Here is a 25,000-nt window from a genome sequence, read left to right on the forward strand (position 1 = left end):
TTCATGGCAACGGTATTCCCTGATAGCAGTGGCCTCTTTTAGCAGAATAATGCGCCATGCCACACTGTAAAGATTGTTCAGGAATGGTTTGAGGAACATGACAGAGTTCAAGGTGTTGACTTGGCCTCCAAACTCCCCAGATCGCAATCCGATGGAGCATCTGTGGGATGTGCTGGAAAAAACAAGCCTGATCCATGGGGGCCCCACCTCGTAACTTCCAGGACTTTAAGGATCTGCTGCTAACGTCTTGGTGCCAGATACCACAGGACACCTTCAGAGTCTGGTGGAGTCCACGCCTCCACGGGTCACAGCTGTTTTGGTGGCACGAGGTGGAGCTACACAATATTAGTGGTGGTTTTAACGTTGTGGCTGATCTGTATATGCAGTATCTTCAGGCATATACTGCATATACTTGTATGCCTCATTCATATATATATATAGAGAGAGAGAGAGAGAGAGAGAGAGAAGTAATGAGAAATTAATAATAACTTAGAAAGAGAGTATAAAGTATATATAAATAAATAAATAAATAAATAATATATATATATATATATATATATATATATATGTTGGGTGTATATGGATATATGTTGGGTGTATATGTTTGCCTCCAACTAGTACCCAACAAAAGATTACACCTGAGATCTTCCCGGACAGCAAAACAAACTATGATCAAACTTAGTTTCGCCATCGCTTCTAATAAGCCCCGACTCCACGGATGCAGGACGCCGCGGTGAATATTATGAGCTGGCACGGAGACAGTGCCTGGGTTTGCTTGGCTGTACCTGGACGTCCTCCCGGGGAGAGGCGCACACTGCATTTCACATTTCAAAGTAAATTACATTAAGAGTATGTTGCTGCGGCACTCTGTCAGCAGAAGTCACACTCGTTCTCTTCCAGGCAGAGCTGCATGCATCTGCAGTCTAATGCAATCAGGTTCCATCGAGTCAAAACAACGCAGATGTGCTCCCAAACTGGCTGACTGAGCAGGGAAGGTGTGTGTGTGTATGTGTGTGTGTGTGTGTGTGTGTGGAGTGAGGGGGCGGGTGGTGGTGAAAAAGCCTCCATTATGGAGCAAAATCCTGGGAGCGTCCTTGCAGCAGTCAGGCAGCGTCTGCGTTACCCAGGATGCACCTCTTCAAGGTGCTTAGCCTCCACGGAGGAGGCGGTGACAGGAAAGGAAGTCACATTGAAACAGGGAAAGTTGCCGCACGGCTCATCTCATCCGGGTTACATTCAAGAGAGTCAAAACAAAATCACAATCAAAAATGAGATACTTCAATCGCAGTTCATGCGAGGATTTTTAATTAGGGGTGATCTGTGATGATAAGGCGCTGCGGTTTTCGATCCAAATGAATATCAACATTTTTAGGTCCAGTTGAAAAAACCATCGGTATTTTACTCGGCCAGAACGTCTGGAAGTATGGTGTTCTAAATTACCAGCCAAAAGCCGGTAACTGCTGGCTAAAACCAGCACTGGCTTCAACAATGATTTCCATTTTAGGGGTATAAAAAGGAGTTCAGTTTGCAGGGCTTGCTTGGTAGGTTGTCTGGCAGTTCTTTGTTTGGCTTCCGTCCATTGAAGACATTTTGCAAAAAGCATTTCCAAGGGAGTGGCCAAAGCAGCATGACAGGTGCTTCATTTCGCCGCTGATAACACCATTCACCAGCTATGAGGAAGATTAGCTTCCCCTTCCTATCAGCTCGCCGTCAGTCAATCAGGAAATAATCATTACAAACTAATAAAGCACTCGACTGCATGAGTGTATCTGACAGGCAAATATGCGCGGCCCCGGCCCCGAGGCGGGGCACGTTGCGTTCGGTTGCATTTCTCACAGTTGAGCGAAGGTGATTGCAGGTGTGAAGGCGTGTAGGAAGTTATTTGGCACATCGACACAACACTCCAGCTGTTTCAGACGATGGTGCCCGCCACCTGAGGTGCACAAATCCAGTTTTTTTTTTGTGTTCAGCTTAACACACAAAGCACAGAGCAAGGAGATGAAAATATATTTTTTACACCGTTGAAGAGGTATTGCTGTTTAAAAATGACTACCGTGCACACCGTTTTGAAAGCAAAATTTTCTGGTATAGTACAATCTATCTATCTTTCTGTCTGATAATTATCTAGCTATCTTAATATCTTTCCATCTTTATGTATATATCTTATGTATATATATATCTATAGAATTTATCTATCTTCTGCTCTTCATGCCACTCTGTCTATTTATCTACCATCAAAATATGTTGACTTTTCCATTTATCTATCTTTATAGATATTATGATGGGTTTCATGATGTTTTGTTTCATTACAATATGCTACATGAAATTAGATCAAATCCAAAATGGCCTACATTAATACATATATCATATTTATATTTTTATTATTTTATTTATTATTTATTTATTATTTTATTATCTTTTATTATATATTTATTTTATATAATTTTTTATTTATTTATATTATATTTAGCATAGCACACAATACAACACAGTACACACATGCGTGCACAAATACACATTAAAAGCGAGGCCCCTCGTACACGCCAAAAACAGCTCTCCTGAGACGCTGCAACCATAGCTCTGATTGTAACACAGCGACGGCCGGTACGAGCCGGGCCAGGCCGGTCCGGGCCCGGTCGGACGCGGCACCCGAGCCCGCGCCCGCCGGCGTGCTCCGCTGGCGTGAACTTTGGGAGGTGAGCGCCCCGGGTTCCAAGGACAACTGTCAGAAGACACGCTCCTGTGAACTCATGCTAATGAAGGCAGCTCAGCGCTGTAAACAGCACGGGAGGATGTCAGCGGAATACATTACAATACATAACTGTCTCCCCGGGGCCACGGGGTGCACATGGCACCCAGACCGTCCCGGCGCCGCTCGGTCACCCCGAACCCCTCCTGAACGCCCCCCCAGTCCACCTGGATCTCCACAGGACCCGAACCACTGAAGACAGACAGGGGCAGAGCTGAGAGCATTTAATTGTACTTACCATCCGACTACTACTATACTTACAATTACTATCTGAATAGTTCTGATTTAACTGTTTTATACTCCCCCTCATGCAGTACGTGGATACTTCAACCTTTTCTCCGTGCCTGATGCTCCATCCCTCCTTCAGGAGTTCGATGCAAGTCATGGGGGAAAAAAAATCCACACTCTGGAACAGTGCAGAAATTCACTCCGCATGTCAGGAAAAGCCAACGTGAGGCCACAGCAGTCATGGTTATTTAAAAGAAACACGTTGGTGGTTAGTGCCAAATTCTCAGATTTGCCGCCGCCGTTATCAATGCTGTGCTGGTGTGCTGTCACCGCACGCCTGTTACACCCAAACCTGTGGCCCAGATTGTGGATTTGTCCCCCACTGTTCTCCAGGATGGAGGAAAAGGCTGGACCGCAGCGGGAATCGAACCAGAAATGAATCCCTTCACACTTCAGATTGCATATAGTATGATTTATTGGGTTGCTGTGTATGTTTTTGGTTTGCTGAATATTTTTGGTTTTGGGTTATATTTCCTCTTAGATTTTTTCGCGATTCTTCTCTCTTACAACGAACTGCCTTTCACTGCACATTGTGTCTGTTCGAGCAATTGAACTTTGAACTACAGAAAGAGAGAGAGAGCAAGAGGGAGCGAGAGCTTAGACAGGAATGTGATTGTTTTCAGGTCAGCGAGCAAATGAGCGAGAGAGAATGAGAGAGAGAGAGAGAGAGAGAGAGAGAGAGAGAGAGAGAGAGACAGAGAGAGAGCGAGCGAGAGAGAGAGAGGGGGGAGAAGAGAGAGCAAGCAAACAAGCTAGAGAGAGAGAGCGGGAGAGAGAGAGAGAGAGAGAGAGAGAGAGAGAGGAAGAGAGAGCAAGCAGACGAGCGAGAGAGAGAGCGAGAGAGAGAAAGAGAGAGCAAGCAGACGAACGAGAGAGCGAGAGAGCAAGCAGACGAGCGAGAGAGAGAGAGAGAGAGAGAGAGAGCAAGCAGTCGAGCGAGAGAGAGAGAGAGAGAGAGAGAGAGAGAGAGAGAGAGAGAGAGAGAGAGAGAGAGAGAAAGCAGACGAGCGAGCGAGAGAGAGAGCAAGCAGACGAGCGAGAGAGAGAGAGAGAGAGAGAGCAAGCAGTCGAGCGAGAGAGAGAGAGAGAGAGAGAGAGAAAGCAGACGAGCGAACGAGAGAGAGAGAGAGAGAGAGAGAGAGAGAGAGAGAGAAAGCAGACGAGCGAGCGAAAGAGAGAGCAAGCAGACGAGCGAGAGAGAGAGAGAGAGAGAGAGCAAGCAGTCGAGCGAGAGAGAGAGAGAGAGAGAGAGAGAGAGAGCAAGCAGTCGAGCGAGAGAGAGAGAGAGAGAGAGAGAGAAAGCAGACGAGCGAGCGAGAGAGAGAGAGCGAGAGAGAGAGAGAGAGAGCAAGCAGACGAGCGAGAGAGAATGGGGACAGTAAACCAGGCTATGGTCCTGCGGTCGAGTGGCCCTTTACCATTGTTCACCTTCATTACAAGACGGAGCCAGAGCATCGCAGAACTCTGATTGGGCGGAGTCACTGCAGCACAGTTTGCCCTTGAGCAGCGCAGAGTTATACGTTTAGTAACGCTATTAAGAGGGGTGGGGGGATTATTACCGAGGTGTTGGCCGTTCTCTATTTTTCAATAGACATCAGACGGGCTGGTCGGCTCGGCGGAATCGCCGGAGAAGGCGGTGAAACGATGAGCTTGACCTCCCAAGGACCTATGTCCAAACACCCGTACCGCCGATGGAGAATTTCTCTCGATGAAAAGTGCCTCCATGTGTCGTGCTCACATCGTGCCGACAGGCGCAGAGATCATTCGGCTCCACAAATTTCCCGGAGGAGCAGAAACAATATTTATCCATGGAGCGAGAAGATCAAGAAAACGTGCCGAAGAGCGTCGCGGTTTGCCCCCGGATGCTTCACAAACCCGCCTGTTCCCACCTCCGATGCACAACTTCCCATGAAACCCAGTTTTAGTCGGCGCCTGGCAGACCTGGCCGCCCGGCGGGGGGCGGGGGGGCTCCCTTACCTTCGAGAGATCCCTGAAGTTCGCCGGCAGGGTCAGGTCCAGCTCCCCGGAGTCGAAGTTGGTGAGCACCCAGGGGAAGACGGGGTACTGGTTCAGGTCGTTGTAGGTCCTCCCTGGGAATCAAACGCATGAAGAGTGAGACAGCGGTGGAGCCGTGACGATAACCTTTACTGTTAATACTTAAAGTACATTTAAGAGTCTTTAAGTACTTATGTACCTTTACTAAGATGCAAATATCAATGTGGTATTTTTCACTTTTACTAAAGTACTTTGCTTCAGAGTATTTGTACATTTACTGAAGCACAAACTTCCGAGTGCTTCCATCATTTATTATAATTATCACTTCCCATTTTTCACGTACACGGGGCTTCGGGTTAAAGGTTCATTTGCACCTTTCAACGGGCCCCGAATCTCAGAGGCTGCGATCACATCCCGAGGGCCGTCTGCCAGCACGCCACGTGCACTCATGGACTAATAGAGACGTGGGGGTTTGGCCGGGCTCCCGGGGGCCGGTGTCCGGGTTTGCGGAGAACCCCGAGAGTCGCCTAAAAACCTGGCGCACGCATGTAATTAGAGATATGCAGATGCCTCTGGAGGCCGCGACACCCGGCGCCGCCCGGCGCGTCGCCGCCCTGACGCGGGGGCCCTGATTGGCCAGATGTGAACTTCCTGCACCGCCGGAGCGCAGGGATTATGGTCTTCAGACGGCCGAGAGCGCCGCTGGAAACCGCGAGGGAAAGCTCTCGGAAATCCCGGCAGCGAGAGGGAGGGAGAAACGTCGTTGACGTCGCAAATTCAGTTCTGCTTTTAAAGACGCGAGATACAATATAACATTATTTAACTCGTTAGAAACATTACATCTAACATTACTTTGCCTGACTATGACATACATATCAGTGTAAAGCGGTCATGTGCGCATCCAATGATACTAAAATGATCATTTAGACTCCAAATCTCATTTAAATGAAAAAAAAAAAAAAAAAAAAAGGAAAATATCTGTGATAAAATGGTTATTTTCCATATAATTTAAGCGGAGCCAACGCAAAAGCAGGAGGAGGAAACAGTCCTCCCCTCAACGTTCTACTCAAGCAGAAGCGTTCGACTGCCCCCACACTCCACGTGGTGAGCTCACATTTGGGTGCGAAGACACATTCCATCGCGGTCACGTTTCACGTCTTGATAAAAGCTGGATTGGCGATTGCAGCCACGTAAAAAAAAAACCCCCAAAAAAACCCTAACATATTTTTTTCCTTGCGCAGCACATGCAGGGGTCGCAGACCAAGCAGCGCAGGAAAAAGACGGTGGAGTAAAATTATTAAGCCCCTTAAAACAGAAAAACGGCTCAAGCTATCTTCCAGCCCCGATCCCCAACAAAAGAACTCTCCTTACTTCCTTCTCTGAGGACGTCCACCGTACTGCGCGGATCGACACTTCCATTTTGTTCTTGTGACAGTTTCAAATGAAAAGCGAGGTCCTTAACACACTTAAGTTATTACGGCCTTAACAAATGCAACTGAATATTTAATACACATTCGTAGGCGGTAGTACGCGGTACTTTTCCACGTCTCACAAAGTGCCGAAAAGTAAAAAACGTTCTTCCGAAAGCCCCACGAAAGAAGGCGCCTTTGAACACAAACGCCCGCGTGACGTCGGCAGCGCTCACCGCATCCCACACCCCGGGGGGCGGGGTCTCCGAGCGGTCCAGCGGGAGGCTCCGGGCGGGGTCGCGGGAGAGGTGGGGCGGGCGCGATTAAAAACCAGAGCCACTCGGCAGAGACCCCAACACAGGGCGGCGGAAAGCAAGGGCGTGTGCGCGTCCGGGTGGGGGTGGCACAATGTTAAAAACGGAGGAAAAGTGTTTAATTAGAAGAGCACCGTTCACACCTCCACCCGCCGCCGCCGCCGCCCGACACCCCTCCCCCCGCGCGCCTCGCGCCTGTCTGCCGCCCGGCGCCGCTCTGACGTCCCTGTCAGCCCGGGTCATCACCGGGGGTTTATAATGAATTTTTTGGGCCCGGCTTACATCTAATTAGCCGACAATAATGTATCGAACCCGGCGCACGAGGCTAAATATAAATATGCATGAAGGTGCGGCAGCGAGGGGGAGATGACACCTCCGCAGCGCGGGGGCCGACGCGCCCGCCGATCGCGCCTCCGCCGCTCGTCGCAGCCGGGATCAGAGCGTCGACGACAGAAACCTCGCTGCTTCCGCACGCGGCGCCGCTAATTATCCGGAAAGTGGGGGGAAAAAAATAAAATTAAATAAAACCTCCGCCACCCTCGCCACCCCCCCGTCTTCAAACGCCCGCGGGGCTGGTTTGAGCGGCGGACGGCGCGGCCGAGGATCGCGGTCTTTAAACAAATACGACAAAAGTCGCAGCCACTTTACGAGCTCTCGGCGTAGCGCTCATTGGCGGCGATGGCTTCTCCGCCGACTCCAGACGGCATGCATTATGCATTCAAAGCCGACTCCCTCTCCCTCTCACATTTCAGTTTTTTTTTTTTTTTTTTTTTTTTTACCTCGGGGGGGAAGCAAAACATTTCAAAACCCATCCCCGTAAAAAAGAGCGGTCGGAACGCGGGCGGATCACGCCTCATTATCCTGCTTCTGACGACGACGGCTACGCAGGGGGCCGGGCGGCGCCGAGTCGTGAAAGTGCGAAAAAAAAAAAAAAAAAAAGTTGGGATTCCAACGTGGATCGTGTGATTTCACTGATAAACAAAACTTCAACCAGAAAGCAGCCGAATGTTTAATGAGCACCGGTGTCAGCTCTCTATTGTCCACCGCTAGTTTAAGGATTTGTAATAAGAATAAATTAAATCTTATATATACAGTGCGTTTTTTATATTCGGATCGTGATGTTTTTGGCGCGGTTCGTCTCTTTGCCTCTTCACCGACCCGGCCACCTCAAGTTACACCCAGGCCCCCCGCGGTGCCGCGGCTCACCTGCGATGGTGTTGAGGAACATCAGGTACTCGAAGTTGGAGATCTCCCTCCGCTGCCACCGCTGCGTCATGTTGGAGGATTTGAAGAGCTGCCGGGGCGTGGCCAGCGAGATGCGCCTGGAAAACACACAGGACAGGCCACACATTCCCGGTTTTTATTTTCATCTCTTACGAAAAAAAGCAAACTCCCAGGAGGAGTCGCCGGGCGGTGTCGGTCGAGGCACCACATGTGTGGGCACGAAGCCAAATTAAAATGTTGCCGTGTTCTTGGATGACTTTTGTCTTAATTCAGTGCCATTAGGACGGAACGTTTTCAACCACTTTCCAGCTCCTTGTTCGACTTTGCCTTTCAGGGAACTTGCCGTATTTTTAGCCCGGTGTCGTGAATAACGTCTGCACGTTGGCAGCGTTTCCAGGCGTTGAGACCTTGTGATTTTCATTGTGGTCGGGCCTACCGCCCGAGGATCAGGTTGCCTCAGCGCGCTCTTTGTCACCTGCGGGACTCCCTCGGTGTCGTTAACTCACCCATGTGGAAATCATACCCATGTTTACTTTTGCTTAAAATGCATCTCATTTGAATTCCCACATCAAAACAACCCCCCCCCCCCGCCCACGCCCCCGCCCGCTTACTTTCAAATTTGAATACGCCTTGGAAAACAGGTTCTTTTAAGTTCTGCGTCAAAAATTTGAATTTTCACTTTGAAGTCGAGTGAATACGGTGAAATGGAAATCAACAAGATATCGAAAACGACGTCGCATATACAGTGCGACCAATGTAGTAAATGGACAATGACACGCGGTGAAATAGGTGAGATACGTGTGTTTACGTGTGTGTTCTGGTCATTTACGTGTTATATGATTGAGTAAATAGTACACTTTTTAGTTTGCATCAATTTAAGGTGCGGTATCATACCTGGTTAGATACAGACGGAACATTCACCTTGTGGGCGAACTGGTTTGCTGACAGTTGTAATGTTGATGAACGGCATCATCACACGCTCTGTGGGATCCTCGATTCTGAGCCGTCAATAACCTTGACGTCAGTTATTCATGAGTAATGTCTGTTAATCTGTTAAAAACGACTGTTGCCACACATCCGCCCGGATTCATGTGCGTGGTGTCGAGCCGCCTTCATAACGCCCGTTTAACGGCGACGTTTGGTAATGCTGAAAAAAACGCGAGAGGGACTGGAGGGGAGGCTCCAGTTGCAAATGAATAACAGTAAATAGGTTAAGTTATATTTTGTTATTTTTCCTTTGCTTAAGGGATAGGCTAGGGTTGGGTTCAGGATTGGGGTCAAGGGTCAGGGTTCGCTAGGTGGCGCTGTCACAAAAAAATAGGGTTCTAGAAATGCGGCCCTAGGACTGCGGTCCTGAAACTGCAGGCCTCTCTATTGCAGGCAGTGTTGGGCAAGTTACTTTTATAATGTCATATATTACATATTACTTGTTACTTTCATTTGAAAGTACTGTAATACGTTACTTTATAATATTACTTTCTGTGTAGGGTAATAAGTTACTTATCACACTACTTTTAAGTTAGTCCGCAAAATAAGTGCAGTCCGACTAGACTTTTTAAACTTTAACTTTTTCTTGTGCATGTACTAAAACGCGATCCGCAATAAAAAGCTTCGGTTCAGTTTCTGTCGTCAACCCTATGCACCTTATGTAGCCGCTGCACGGTAGCAGACGGAGAAATGTAAGAAACCACGATGCATCCAGTGAGTCATTTCCCAAAGCGCCGCGTCCCTCCATCCATGTTTGTGGACCCTCGCTCCCACGTGCAGGTAAGGTGAAACACCGCAGCAAAGCGGCTCTGATGCTGATTTGCGACATCGCTGAGCGGAGGAGCCGTATGTGCAGCGTGATCACATCACGCCGTGTATTTGATACTCAATGAGAACAGGATTTCCCCGTTCATGGAAATGAACTCAAAATGATGGGATGAAAATCGTAAGTCGTAGGTTTTACATACATACACACTTTCTGTGGCGCGTAAACACTTCATCTTGGACGGTGACGCTCGTTACCTGACCTGGTAACTGTGGTGGGATGACCCACTTTGTATTAGTTAGTGGTTATATTACTGCGCTACTTCTCAAAAGTAAGCACTGACTGACAACGCCCACAAGCACCAAACGATCAAAAAGATGCTCTCGCCTGCACCTTTGCAACCTTCCTCTAAAAGAGTTCTATTCTTACAGGACAATATAAAAAAAAGGGTGGATGTATTATAATTCATAGTCATGGAAAGAGCAGAAGATGAATAAATCAAACGGAAGTAGTTGACACAAGACAGAGAGAACCTCCGGAAACTACGTCAGACAACGGAGCTCTTCGCTGTAAAGACGCCGCTATTTCCATTTTTATCGTGAGCGCGTGCATAACGTGTCAAATGCTGAAGTGACGTCAACCCAGCGCAGGTGGTGACACGAGACTCGCGAACGACTCGTTGGATGTGAACAAATCTTTTTTGGATGAGTGGTTTGAGCGGGTGTGCCCACGGCTCACAGACTGGAAATGATTCCTGACGACTCAATTCGAGTCCAAGGCGTTCAGCGTCATTCATAGTGCATGTGACCCAACGACACCGTGCTCTACAATGATTCATAGTTTTCACAGAATGAAATGATTCTTGTATGAATTCCATTCACAAACACATTCCTCTGAGTGGTGTAACATGCTTTACAGCGACTGAATCAAACCAGTCAAACAATTTAACAAATGATTTTACTGAGTGACTGGTCAAGGACCTAATGTCAAAAAAGAGCCTTAATGGGTACTAAAATGTGTATACAACTACATTATTATATACACATACACATTATATACAAACTACATATATTACATTATTATATAATGTCTTAAACTTTACATATTTGTTATGAACCTAGACGTTAGAAACTCATTTCAAATCTATATTCCTTCTCAATGGATCATTCATTTAGTAAGTGTAATAAAAGCAAAAAATATATTAAAATAATAAATAAATAAAAACCTAAAATAACCAATAATGACCGTGTGCCGGCTGCACATTATCTCTAACTTGCCCCTGACAAATAAACAAATAAATTAATAAGTAAAGAAATGACGAGTGTCATTTAGTGTGACCCCTCCGTGACCCACCTGGCCTGTGGGAGGCCGTAGCTGGTTCCCACGCCGACCCGCGGCAGAGTGTAAACCACCTTCTTCACCGTGGCCTGGTCGGGGAAGTTGAACATGACCGAGGCTGTGGACGGACAACAGACAACAGACACTGACACCGGGAACCAGAAAGGACGGACACGTTCATTCACACCGGGCGTCCTCGGGTCGGGGGGCTTCCCTTACTCCTGTTGGCCATGAAGACCTCCAGCGCCGTGCTCTGCAGGAGGTACCGCCGGGAAAACACCGCCCGGATCTCGCTGAACATCCATTTTCCATGAAGACCCTCGGTGTAGGCGAGCACCTGGAAGAGAGGCGAACCCTGTCAGCCTGTCGGCATTGCCCCGATTTAAATAATACACGGTGCGTGGCGCCACAAGCGTGATCCTTTTTACTTCAATTTCTGCAGCAAATGAAGACTCAACATTTGTTAAGATAAAAAATAAATAAATAAAAAAACAAAAATAAAAAACAAACATACAGTCCTCAAATTGAGATTTATCCCGTTTGTTCGTCAGGACACGCATTTGACATTTTCCTGATGACAGCTCACATTTTTAGATTTTTAATATCATCAAACAAAATCAATGAAATAAGATACCTGACAGAGCTGAGGCCATGGGCTGGCAGCGCCTGCACAAGCACCCGAGAAAAAGGGCGGAGGGCGGAGAGTCTCCCCGTTACAGAAGCGCAGGATTTATTATTTAGAAGCAAAGAGCATTCACACAGCAGATCCCACAACATGGAAGCGGGGAAGTTACAGAGAACCGAGAGACGCACGCGACGCAGCACAGAAGCAAACCAAGGAAAACAAACATCGAAATGTAAAATCAAATAACAACGCAGCCCGTCTTTTTCTCGGTGTCTCTCCGCCAGGGAGATATTATGCTTCCCAGTATCTTGGACAATAAAATGTGTGGGACTGAGAATACAAACGACGACAGCATTAACGTGGATTACTACAGTACAACAACATTACAATTTGGGCAGAAAGAATTACTGAGTAATCCTTTACCGCCGCGGTATGTGAATTCTAAATCCGAAATATCTGCATCCTGCGTAGGCGCCTTTACTGAGAAACAAACGTTGCTCATTTCCCTCTTCTCAAAGCTGCTTTGCAAATAAAGATTTTATGTATAATGACGTAAAATGTTCAAAAAAATTGACATACTGTAAAAAAAAACATCTTTAAATATGTATTTCTGGATCTATTATTAATCACAAATTCATGTATTTAAACATTCGCACTGAGGTTTCGTTGTGCGACCGAGCCTGAAACAATATTCAATGTCTGAATTTTTAAAGTCCATTATGTCAAAATAAGAGGTCGGAGGGAGGGAGCAAACGAGGGTCAAGTCTTCCTGGAAAATATTCAGTCCTGCCGAAATATTAGCATATTTTATTCCCTTTTCTCTGGTGAACATCTGAGCTGGAATTCCAAATTTCAACCTGGCGACCAAATAATTTACATCACAAAGCATAACGCTGCCTGAGCCTTTAACCAGGCCTGTTTCATCCTGTTTTCACTTTGTAATCACATGTGTTGTCATCTAGTTTCAGTGGAAATACAAGAGGTGTCATAGAAATGCATGATGGCATCTTACAAACAGGTGTGGTACCTGGTACAGCGCATCGCACAAATTACTTTTACTTACTCTGGTAAAAGAGAAAGTACTACATTGACATTTCCACTTAAGTAAAAGCATTGAAGTTCTTGCTCACTTTAATGTTCTTTAAGTAAAAGTAAAAAGTAAAAGTACTTGTCATATCAAGTGTCCTGGCATAACAGAGACTATAATACTTCACAAAGTACGACTGGACCTTTTCTTTTTCTGCAGATGATGCTCATGTATATCCTGATTACAATTTACAATAAAATACTACAGCTTATGAACCATTGATGAGCACTTTGATATATATACATACATATCCTGCATATATATATATACAGTAAATATGCATCTTTATTTTTTCAAAAACAAAGGTAAGGTGGAATGTTAGAAAAGTAGTAGAGTAAAAAGTACAGATATTGTCTTTGAAATGTAGTGGAGTAAAAGCTGAAAGTCTCCCAAAATAAACACACTTAAGTAAGCATCAATACTTGAAACATGTACTGAAGTACAAAAGGTCACTTAACAAAGTATATTCCTTTCTATGGCCAAACAATAAAGGAGAAAAGACGTTGTGCTGTGCACTGCTTTCCAGAGGTGGAAATGGGAAAGTAAAGAAAATAAAATAGGGAAAAATAAGACAACAGCGAGGGTCTGAGACGCCCGAATAATCAATAAAAGTGATCAGGCCACAGAGCCGCGAGGGATCATTCGTGCACGAATGACATGACGTGCATGTGACAGGTGAGAATGATCCTCACACACCTTCTCACTCCACCGCGCCTCCCCTCCCCTAGAGATCCTCTCTCCAGCCGTTGGTCCAATAACACACCCACACACTTTCTCATTCTATCAGTGTTGCTTGGCACGGATAGAAGGACCACTGTGTCTGTGTGTGTGTGTGTGTGTGTATGTGTGTGTGTGTGTGTGTGTGTGTGTGTGTGTGTGTGTGTGTGTGTGTGTGTGTGTGTGAATAAAGATGTACCACATAGGTGAGAGGCCCTATCGTACATTAGCGTGGTCTCAGGTGTGTACATGCTTGCAATTGTGCATGTACAGTTTGTGTGAATGAAGATGTAGTACAGTAGTTTGTGTGTCTGCCCACTGTTTCTGTTTGTGTTTGTGCATGCGTGTGTGCGTGCGTATCGCAGGACGATCGAGGTGCGGCGGGGAGGAGAGAGAGGCAGAGTGAGACGTTCGGAGGGGTTACGTCTGACGCTAATGCTCATTTAAAACAGTGACAGGCAGGAGAGCGCACGGCCTTAATTTCTCCCTGGAATAGCTGGCGCCGACCTCCGTGCCACATCAAAATCTCCTGAGCTCAATTAAAATTGGATTAGGTGGAGATGCTGGATGCGATGCCCCTGCTTGACACCTCGGCAAACCCCCTCCACTCCAACAGTCAGCACGTTGTCATGGAGACGGGAGAGGATGTGAGGTACAGCACAAGCCGGACTCACACTCAGAGATGCTTTCTGGCCGTGCAGGAGGATTCATACGGTGCAGGGAATTTGTTCAAAGTTGTAGTGACATGCAAAAAATGCCACGGAAATAGAAAAGACAGAAATACTGACGGACACGGTACAGGAAAGGTACAGTGCACGAGTCAAGAAGTAGCACGCAGCATTGACAAGGTGCAAAGCATGCGTCAAAGCTTGCATTAAAGCTTGCATTAAAGCTTGCATTAAAGCTTGCGTCAAAGCATGCATTAAAGCTTGCAATAAAGCATGCGTTAAAGCTTGCGTTAAAGCTTGCGTCAAAGCATGCAATAAAGCTTGCATTAAAGCTTGCATTAAAGCTTGCATTAAAGCTTGCATTAAAGCTTGCAATAAAGCTTGTATTAAAGCTTGCATTAAAGCTTGCGTCAAAGCATGCATTAAAGCTTGCAATAAAGCTTGCATTAAAGCTTGCATTAAAGCTTGTATTAAAGCTTGCATTAAAGCTTGCAATAAAGCTTGCATTAAAGCTTGCATTAAAGCTTGTATTAAAACTTGCATTAAAGCATGCATTAAAGCTTGCAATAAAGTTATAGTGTCAATTTGGAATAAACTTTTTATCGTGTTATATGATTTATCTATCTGTACATATAAAAATAAAGATATATGCTTACTTTATATTAACTTAAGTTGTTGATATCACACATAACATTTTATATATTTTTTTTAAATTATTACTCCCTTGTATATTTCAGACCTCATAACATATCATATTCAGTTTAATGATAACATAACACTTAATTGATCCCTGGGGTGACATTCAGGTGTAAGAGCAGCAGGAGTTGACAGAACAGTCCAGAGATAAAAATGTAAACAGATTTGATTTAAAAAGTACGCACTGATACATAAAAGTTAAAAGGTAGTAGCACCACATAAGTAGTGAGCCATGTACTTTAAGTACTGTACAGTAAGTGGCTGTACAGGTAGTACATACGTAGCAGCAGTGTGTAGCAATAATGTGCAATCATTACTACCTTAAATGATTTTCAGACCATTGCAGCTCAGACTATTGTTTTTCATTTACTGGATATTAAGTATAAAATAGGTTTGGACACAGTAGGTTGTGAAAGGTTCATGTCCCAATTGTTTTACTCGACTGTATTCCAAAATGGCTGCTCTGATAGGACCGTCAACACAGGGATATTTTACCCTTGGTTGTTCCCTGTTTTCCCGGCTCCAAAGTTCACATTTATACCTCGGTGACAAAGTACAGGCCAAAGGGCGAGCTGTCAACAAAAGAGAGAGGCTAAAGAGGAGGGGGGAGGGGGGCGGGAGCTGATTTCAAACAGCCCAGATCAAAAAAAACGGTGTCATAACAACAAAGCTTTGGTTTAAACCAACAAGCCGCGGCCCCTGTAGACTGGGAGCTTTTGACAAAGCCCGGCCCTCATTTTTCTTTCCTTTTTTTTTTTTTTTTTGTTGGAGGCCCAGCTGTAAAAAATGCCATTTAATGAACCTGTCTGCTGAAGCTGTCCCCTGCCTGTCAGAGATGTCAGCCGGTGACAAGCACGGGGGGGGGGGGGGGGGGGCGCCTCCAGTCCCAGACAGGCCTGCCAGCTGGAGACTTCGGCCCCAATCTAATCACGCCACCAGGAAAGGACCGGCGCTCTGCTCTGGGTCTGTCACGCTCCCAGCTTGGATGGAAGGAGGAAGGAGGGACGGGGGGCGGAGGGGGGCGGAGGGGCGGGCCGGTGCGGCCTGACGAGCGCAGCCTTTTGTTTCCGTGCGGGTCCTCTGCGCTGGGGCTCATTAGGAGCGCCGTGCGCATGCGCCGGCCGGAAGTGCGGCAGCGCCGCCCCCCACCCCGCACACATAATAGCCGTAATGCAATTTAACGTTTGCATCCTTTACTCCCCCTTCCTTCCCTTTCCCCGTCTCGACAGAGGCCGAGGTGGCGCCGCAGACGGAAAAATGTTGTGACAGACGAGATGACGAGAGGCGCAGGTGACGCCGGCGTTTAGGGGGGAATCTCATAAACGATAACGCCGCCCGACGCCGGAGCGCGTCGGGCGGCGGTTGAAAGTGAGCGGGAGGCGTCACGTGCGTAATCACATCCGACGCCCGGCTCGCTTCAGCCCCGTATCGGTCTGGACAACGTGACAGACGTTATTAATAAATCTAACGAAGGACTTCCTCAAAAAAAATAAAATAAAAAAAATAAATTAAAAAAAAAAGCCCGCGCAGCTTCCGCTCGCATGGGAAACCCTCATTGCTTTCGTGCGGAAGCGGAGCAGTAATGTGATCCGGGCGGAACCCAAGCCGGCATGACTGATATATTTATGCGGGAGAGGAAGCGCCCGCTGACGACCTGCTACCGCGCCCTCCCCTCACATTTGCCTAATAGGCTTCCGATATAAAGCCTCGGCGGCGTCCCGGGCGGCCGGAGAGCCCGGTGAAAGGCGAGGGGGTAAAAAAGGAGAGGATGTGCGAAGGCGGTTTCATTTTCCAGCGATATGACGACCCCCCCGAGAGAGAGCGAGAGACTGGGCTGGATTTCAGGCGCGGCAATTTCGGCGGATAAGCCCGCGCCGCAAATGCCGACTCCGTGGGGCCCCGCCTGGGGCGGTGCGGCCCTGATCCGTGGAGAGGTGGAGCGGGCCGATGGAGGGAGCTACAACTAGGGGAGAGAAACACAACGGTCAAAGAAGGAAAGAAAATAAATAATCTCATTGGCTTCTCCTGGTCTGTGTTAGGGTGGATGCCATTTTTTATACTCCTGATACTGAATACTGATCCATTGCGTCACCCAACAGTGTAGAGCAGGGATTCGGACCCCCACCTTGAAGCGCATCGAGCCACAGACACCATTTGATCATATTTTGTCTCTGGGATCTGAGTCAAAAGTGAAGCTACGATCAAAACAGTCATCGCCGTACGTCCTCCAACGCTGCTAGCGTCTTGTAAATGAAGTATCAATCATTTTGCCGGGGACCCCCCTCGATGGACCCCATCACCACCGCTAGTTAGTTTGGGGTTGTTGCAACGTAGCGACCGACACTTAATCTGTTTTCCTTCGTAGAGATGTCCATCGTGCTTCTATTGGACTCAGTCCAAAATCAAGTCATTTTTCAAACTTTCCAAGACCAAGCCACAAGTTCACTCCAGTTTGGTCTCCGGACCCAGTTTGGTCTCCGGACCCAGTTTGGTCTCCAGACCCAGTCCGGTCTCCAGACCCAGTCCAGGCTAGAGACCCAGTACAGGCTCCAGACCCAGTCCAGGCTCCAGACCCAGTACAGGCTCCAGACCCAGTCCAGGCTCCAGCACTACACACTCAGGCCCTGAATCATGGTGTCAGAGTTTTGGACTGGTGATATTTTCCGATACAGACACCTGGATTTAAGTTTGTCATTTGTCCAATATCCCAAATGGGTATCTGTACTGGCTCATTCTCAGACTGTATTGGATTCAAAATGCAAGGAGCGAGCAGTGAAACAACTATTAAAGAAAATAAGAATGTAAAGCAAAATATTATCTTCATATAAGTTGAATACTTATTTTCCACATTATGCATGTCAAAATCAAGTGTTATATATTGTGCGCAAGTGCACCAACAAAAAAAAAAAAAAAGGAAAGAAGATACACACACACACACACACACACACACACACACACACACACACACACACACACACACACACACACACACACACACACACACACACACACACACACACACACCAGCACGTTAAACTTTCTTCAAGCTACTGAAAGAAAAGTGACATTCATACATTCAGCTCTAATCTTTTCAAATCCCTTTGGGATTTATTATAAAGTACGCTTGAGCATCCCTCCATGTTCCCCATCTCATCTCCTCTTATAGGACACGCTGCTGAGATGCGGAAGCAGGAAAATGTGAACGACTCCTCCAGAACGTGGAGGAGCAGCGCGGCGGTCCCTATCTCGGCTCCTCGTGCAGGTATCGGGGAAAAACAAGATTCAGATTTGCATAATCAGTGTCACTATACATTTGGGTTGCTCGCTGGAGTGTGGCAAGATGACACAGCTCCGGTGCTCCGGCAAGACCAGTGGGATAAAGCAGATGAATATGCATTAAACAAGCTGGCAGCTCACTGCCCCAAATGTCCAGCCAGGTTTGTCAATAACATTTATGTCAAAGACGGCATTTCACGCACATTAGCCCACTCTTCAGGGCTGTCTCCAACGCTGCCATGGTGGAGCGTGTGGGAGGAGTCCCCGCGCGAGCTTCTAATTTCTGCTTTTTAGGAGAGGGGGCTTGTGCTGCCTCGGTGGTTTTCAAACGGGGGGCAGGGGGCTCCTTGCGGGGCCACAGGAGGAAAGTACCAGGGTCCCAGAAGCAGCCTGGGAGATTCCATTCCATTATTTTATTGGACTTTGCGTCCAGGGTGTTTGATGTCCGTGTTAAAATGACCAAAATGTAATAATTAATAATAGGTAACTTTATTATGTAATAACATGTGCATTTTGTAATTACCTTTAACATGAAGCAATGGTTATTATGTATTGCAGGGTTGACATTTATTTATGATGAAGATGTAATAATTCAGTGCATTATGTAATAACACACCAAAACTGCTGATTTGCGCACACACACACACTATATACTATGTACATTTCACATTCACTGCATTATATAACAGGTTATTACAAAATGCGGCAAAACTTATAATGTATTGGGTTCAGGACGTTTGTTAAAAAATGCAGGTGTTATAACATAATAAAGGTCAAATTTATTCAATTTTGGCAAACTGTTACAAAATGCATTGAACCCTGCCCGGAGAAGAGAGTCAAGAAAATTGATGGATGGACGATTTGGGTGGTTTGACATCTGTGGCCATAAAGGCATCTGAGGGACACAAACTATAGTTTAGGAAAACACTGTGTTTGTGGCTGTCATCCAAATACTGCAAATTTCCTTCAAATAAGATACCCAATAATCAATAAGATAAGAGAGTACAACACTTTAGCAATCCCTTCAGGAAATGTGGTGCCCACAGTGTATTTATTTTACCTGGTAAAGTAGAAATATATTAAAACACATACACTGACTCCTTTGCTTATAGTGGCAAATAACCCAAACTGTACACTAACACAGACACACACACACACACACACTTAGTGGCACATCATCCAGATAAACAGCTAAGAGGCTTGAGAGATGGGTGGCAGTCATTTGGAATGGGGGTCTTTTCACTAATGGGCCTTCTTCAGGGACTTGTCAGCCTTAAGATGACTGAAATCTTCCGGGCCCCGGGTACGAGCTTCCTCCCGCTGCTGGGGTGCCAAGCTGATCGCTTTAAATCCCATTTTTTGTCGGGGTTGTATTATTATTTCTTCTTCCAGTTATGGCGGCGGGACGGCGAGGGCGGGGGCGAGCGAGAGAGACAGAGAAGGGAAAGGAAGAGACAGGGATGGAGAGGTAGAGCGACAGAGGAGGAGAGCGAGGGCCCTGATGAGCAATGAGCGGCTCGCTTGTCCTCAATTAATCTTGTCTCTCTCCGTTCGCCGGGGCGCTTCCCCCGCGCGCCGAGGTAATAACGACACCCTCATCCATTATCCTTTTATCCCCGTTATTCACCGGGAATCGCTTAATAATATGTTACAGATTTGTCTGGCTTGGCATAATTCTTTCTGTCATTCGCGGTATATCATCCTGAGAACACGCGGCCCCCTTTTCTTCCGCCGGACGTTCTTTGAGGATTATCCCGCGTGACACCTTCAGGGATGCAGCCGGAATCTGGGGCATCGTTTTGTTCATTTATTTATTTTATTTATTTTCCCAGGCAGGAAGTGGAATTACGACGACTTATCTGTCATTGCCAAAAGCACAACAAGGCGTTCGGGGCCGAGGCAAAGGTGGAACAGGTTCTTATCGGCCGCTTTGAACAGGGGGCGCTTGTAAATTTATGCTAATGAGCCTTTTCTGGCGGCCTCGGCCCCTCGGGGCCCGCAGAGGAAGCTAATCTGCTGTTGAGAGCACTAGATCATTTGCACTTTATCCTCGTGTAATTATATAGTTTAAATCTTTTTACTAATGCTAATCCCACAACACGGGAAATGTCGTACCTATGTCCATGTCTCTCAGTAGTGCTGGAGCACCTCTCTCTCTCTCTCTCTCTCTCTCTCTCTCTCTCTCATAAGAGCAGAGTACAGCGTTGATCTAATTACTCTGACTTTCTGTATCTCCAGCCCAGAATCCCCAGATCGTTTTGATCCGAAGCCCGAGGCGACGAGAGACGATCCGGAGGAAAAATAAATCAACTAAAAAAAAAAGAAAAGAGGTGGAAATGTGGCAGTGAGGCCGAAAAGGAAGCCCCTCTGTTCTGTCAAGATTCAAGATTTTTTATGTCAGTATGTTATTGTACTGTTATTGTCAGTACAGGGTGATTGGGGGGGATACAGCAGTGATGGATGAAGTACTCAGAGCTTTTATTTGAGTAAAAGTACAACATAAACAACTCGTAAAAGTGGAAGTACTTGCCATTAAAATTCCCTGATACAGCACAGTCTACAAAACTCCATAAAGTACTACTGTGCCTTTTTTTCCTGCCGATGATGCTCATGCAGATCCTGATTACTGTTTTCAAAATAATATTTTAGGTGGAGTTTGTCATTTACAACCACATGGGGCCATGGATCACTGATGAGCGATCCTAAATCAGCTGTTTGATAATGTAGTCCCAGAATCCAAATCAAGTCCAGATTTTTCTCTTCCTCATATATATATATATATATATATATATATATATATATATATATATATATATATATATACACTGATTTTGTAAAAAAAACGAGGGTAACATGACTGTGTTTGTATGTAGTAAAGTAAAAAGTATAGATATTTGTTTTCAAACGTAGTGGAGTAGAAGCCAAGTCTCCAAAACTGAATATACTTAAGTTAGTACAAGTTAAATGACTGTTATTAGTCTTACTCAGATACCTGAGAAAGAGAGTGAAGTGCAGTAAAGTACTTGTCCTTGGTTTCCTTCCACTGCTGGGATGCAGGACACAGGTCCGCTCTGAGACGCCCGGTGGGACCTGAGGCCGTCTTGTCTTCCTGCCAAAGCCGACAGCCCCGACAAGCCGCTCGGCGTGCTGTAATTTAACTAATTGCGCTGGATTACAGCATATTAATGCAAGATGTTTCCTCCCGGGTCGCTGACCCGGCCGACGTGGGTCCTGCTTGCCTCCCCCGAACCCCGTGTTTAAACACACGGGAGAGAAATGACGACGGTTGTTTTTTCAGGAATTGAAAAAAGGGAGATGAACATGGATCTGCATCTGTCGTCGCTTTCCCAGTGTTGTCTGTTCCACATTAGAGTGGAAACAAGATGAATTATGCTTACAATTCCACCCACACGCACTTGATTTTCTACAATTCTCAAATTGGCATGGAGGATGGCTTTCATCTCAGGACGCAAATTGTAATATTTATTCCCCATTTATCTGCAGAGAATAAGGAGGAACAGTGTTAATTCAAATCTAAAGTGAAATGTTTTTTTCGAGATGCTATCACTGCTTAAAAGGATATCCTCAGTATTTTGCTTTTCAAGATCCAAAATAAATTCCTCCAAGAGCCATTCGGCTATTTACGTATTAATACAACGGCCCTGTCAACTGCACCAAATCAATTTGAGTTCCACGCTATAGGGAAGCGGTTCCACCCCAAACTCGCTGTAATAATAGTTTCAAGGCGGGCACTAAAGAGATAGAATACCAAAGAGGCTTACAGCGTGGTTCCATGAAACATTTAGGCAAAAAGTTCCAAGGGCTGGGGACGATGAAGGAAGGTAAGCCTGAAAATGGGCTTCTGGGATCCACGGCCCTCATTGTACAGAAGTCAGATCAAATTAATACTGAGAGCCATTTGCAGCCTTTCTTCTCCTGAGCTTTTCAGAACGGATTAAGCTATGAAAACTCACAAATTACTAAAGCACCTATTAGGCCTTGTGCTCGCCCTTTATTCCCCCCCCCCTCTCTCTCTCGCTCTCTCTTTGAAAGTGCTTTGGCATTCACTCCTTTCACACGGAGAAAAAAAAAACAGATTGTTTGCACGCCTGATGGAACGGTAAACCTATGTGAAGTTGAACATGCATTCCCTTTTGTGCCGCAGCGAAAATTAAAGACGTCCCGCGATTTGTAAGTATAATAAATGTTATCGTACGGCCACACTTGCTCATGTTTTTGGCCTCCTCGCTGGAGCTGAAATAAAAGTATTATATCAGGGGCCTCTCGTGGCCAAAGTGTCCGCCCAGAGTTTGAAAGCTTCTGAGAGTGTTTCCATCCTAATGAAGGGCCACTAAAGCCGGGCTCTTTCAGGTTCTGCGCACCCCCACTTTGCTCCCTCAATGCCCGTTCAAAGCGGCGCGGGGAGTGCATGAATTGTAATTATGGCTCCTAACAGGATTCGAGAGGGCCCGAACGGTGGCACTTGAGAACCAGGTCGGGTGGAGTTAAACGGCTGTCAGGCACTCAAAGCTCCACAGCATGTGAAGCGGTCCACAAAGGGCCCGCTGCCCACTCTCAGGGTGGGATTAAAGACACAGGCCGTGCACGGAACCGCTGCGCTTAGAGAAACTCTCCCAAATCCCCAATCTCAATTCTAATTCAATTTCCAAGATGGGGACGGATATGTAAACAAATATGTAAAATAACTTGAAGACATATTTCCCATGAACGGTTACCGGTTTGCAACAACCACCAACGTGGTGTAAAAGTAGTGATCGAAACGAATCTCAGTGACATTCGGTGGGAGGTATGAGGCAATAGTGGTACTACAATTATTACCACTACTTCACTGCTATTATCCTTATTATTAAGAGAAGATACGACGAGATGTTGTTATTATTAGGATTGCTGTCATAATAATAATAATAATAATAATAATAATAATAAGGCTTTTCACTACTATCTCACCAGACTATAAATGAATATATTTATACAATATGGCTTATCAATTCGATTATTTACTGTATTTATACTTTATTTTCGGGTAAGTGTCACCTATTGATGTGTATATATATATATATATATATATATATATATATATATATATATATATATATATATTTAATTTAATTACATTTTTTTTAATCTCTTTTATGACTTGCACTGTACTGCCAACTTCTGCTGCTGTAACCTCTGAATCCCCCCCCGGGCTTAATAAAGTGCTATTTTATCTTATTATGCCCGATGCAGAAGAGCAGCCCAAGCACCAGACCAGGCTGCAGAGGGGAGCAGGTGAGGGGGGCGGGTCAGGGTTCAGGTAATTGGTGAACAAACCGCAGCGTCAGGTCCTCTCCGTGCGCACCAACGGTTAAAAGAGCATCTGGGCTCCCAAGACGCCTCCAGTGACGCCCGCTATGCACCATGCAGGACCCCACGCCCCCCCCCCCCCCCCCCCCCCAAGCCCCAGCCCCGTCCTCCGCTCCCAAGGCACCAACAAAGAAGAACCTGCAGCGTGGAGCCCTCGTGTCTGACCCTTCTTCTCAAACTCCTAATTGGATTGAGATCCGCAAAGAAGAACATTTTTTACATAGCTCTTTCAGTCGAGGTTTTTCTTTGGCATTCCTTCCAGCGGTTCGCATCTACGACAATGACATCCCCCCCACACCCGCCATCTTTCAAAACACCAATTTTTTTTTTCTTTTCTGATGGGAGCAGCTATCGGCAAAACCTTTTCCACCTTCTCTTTGGAGCCAAAGGGCTGTTTGATTTGCAGTGGGTGCGAGTGGCAGGCTGGAAACAAAGCCCAGCGCCGGCCATTGTGGAGCTTTTCACTGTTGTAATGGTCTTAAAATGGCTACAAGCAGGGTCCCATTCAGCGCTGACCGCTCGGCCCAGCTCGGCTCTCTGGCCACGTCCATGGGGGGGGGGGGGGGGGGGGGTCAAGTGGACAGCCAAATAAAAAGAAACTCTGTTCAATCGCAAAAGAAAAGACCCCCCCCGCAAACCTCTGTCACTCGCCGTCTGCACAACCTCAACACATTTAAACAAATTACAGACAATTAATACCTCCGTAAAAACAACAACATCAATCAAGCGCATTACGGAAAATAGCGTAATGACAATAATTACAAAAATATCTCATTAAGAAGGAGAATGAGACAGGGGGGAATTAATAGCAGACAGGTGTACAACACACTGCAATTATGGAACCTGGAATTAGTTCATCGCCCCGAGGCAAACGCAGGAGAAAGAAGAGGCTCTGTGTGTGTGTGTGTGTGTGTGTGTGTGTTCTTGTGTGTGTGTGTGTGTGCGTGCGTGTGTGTGTATGTGTGTGTGTGCGTGTGTGTGTGTGTCTGTGTGTGTTCATGTGTGTGTGTTCATGTGTGTGTGTGTGTGTGTGTGTGTGCGGGAGAGAGAGAGATGGGGGCTGGATAGAGAGAAGGCGGCTCAGTGATTATAAAAAAAAAAAAAAAAAAAAAAAAAAAAAAAAGGGGAATTGCAAATAAGCAAACAAAAATGTCTTAAATGTGTAAATTAGGGAAAGGGGAAGAAAAAGTAAGAAGGAAAAGCGGCTTTTCCCTGCAGACTGAGCCTCAGATGGGTGGGGGCCGGGGTGGGCGGGGGCGGGGAATCCAGACGTGATCAAGGCGCGGCGGGCGGCGGTCGGGCAGCCGTCACCACTGGCACCCGGGCGGCGAGTGGCAGCTTCGCCTTTTCCAGTCAATCATTCATTACGGAGCAGAGCGCGGCGGAGGAGTGGCTCCTCTCTTTGACCCGTCATATTACCGGCTGTAAACTTCTAATCCAGAACCCCCTCAACACCACCCCCTCCGCCTCCTCCACCCCCTTTCGTTAGATGGT

The 25,000-nt window shown here is 46.4% G+C and overlaps 1 protein-coding gene across 1 annotated transcript in view; it reads right to left on the reverse strand.

Moving 5' to 3' along the window:
* The window catches only part of nbeab (neurobeachin b), a gene marked incomplete at both ends in the record, with an annotated part of 275,893 nt that overhangs the window by 39,676 nt on the left and 211,217 nt on the right, over positions 1-25,000 (reverse strand). The window contains 4 exons of the mRNA XM_080007466.1: positions 5,015-5,127; positions 7,962-8,077; positions 11,086-11,188; positions 11,290-11,407. Coding sequence (XP_079863592.1) covers positions 5,015-5,127; positions 7,962-8,077; positions 11,086-11,188; positions 11,290-11,407 — 450 coding nt within the window. The remainder of the gene's footprint in view (positions 1-5,014; positions 5,128-7,961; positions 8,078-11,085; positions 11,189-11,289; positions 11,408-25,000) is intronic.

This window comes from Zeus faber (genome assembly GCF_960531495.2).
Source record: "Zeus faber genome assembly, chromosome: 9".
NCBI classification, from domain to species: Eukaryota; Metazoa; Chordata; class Actinopteri; order Zeiformes; family Zeidae; genus Zeus; species Zeus faber.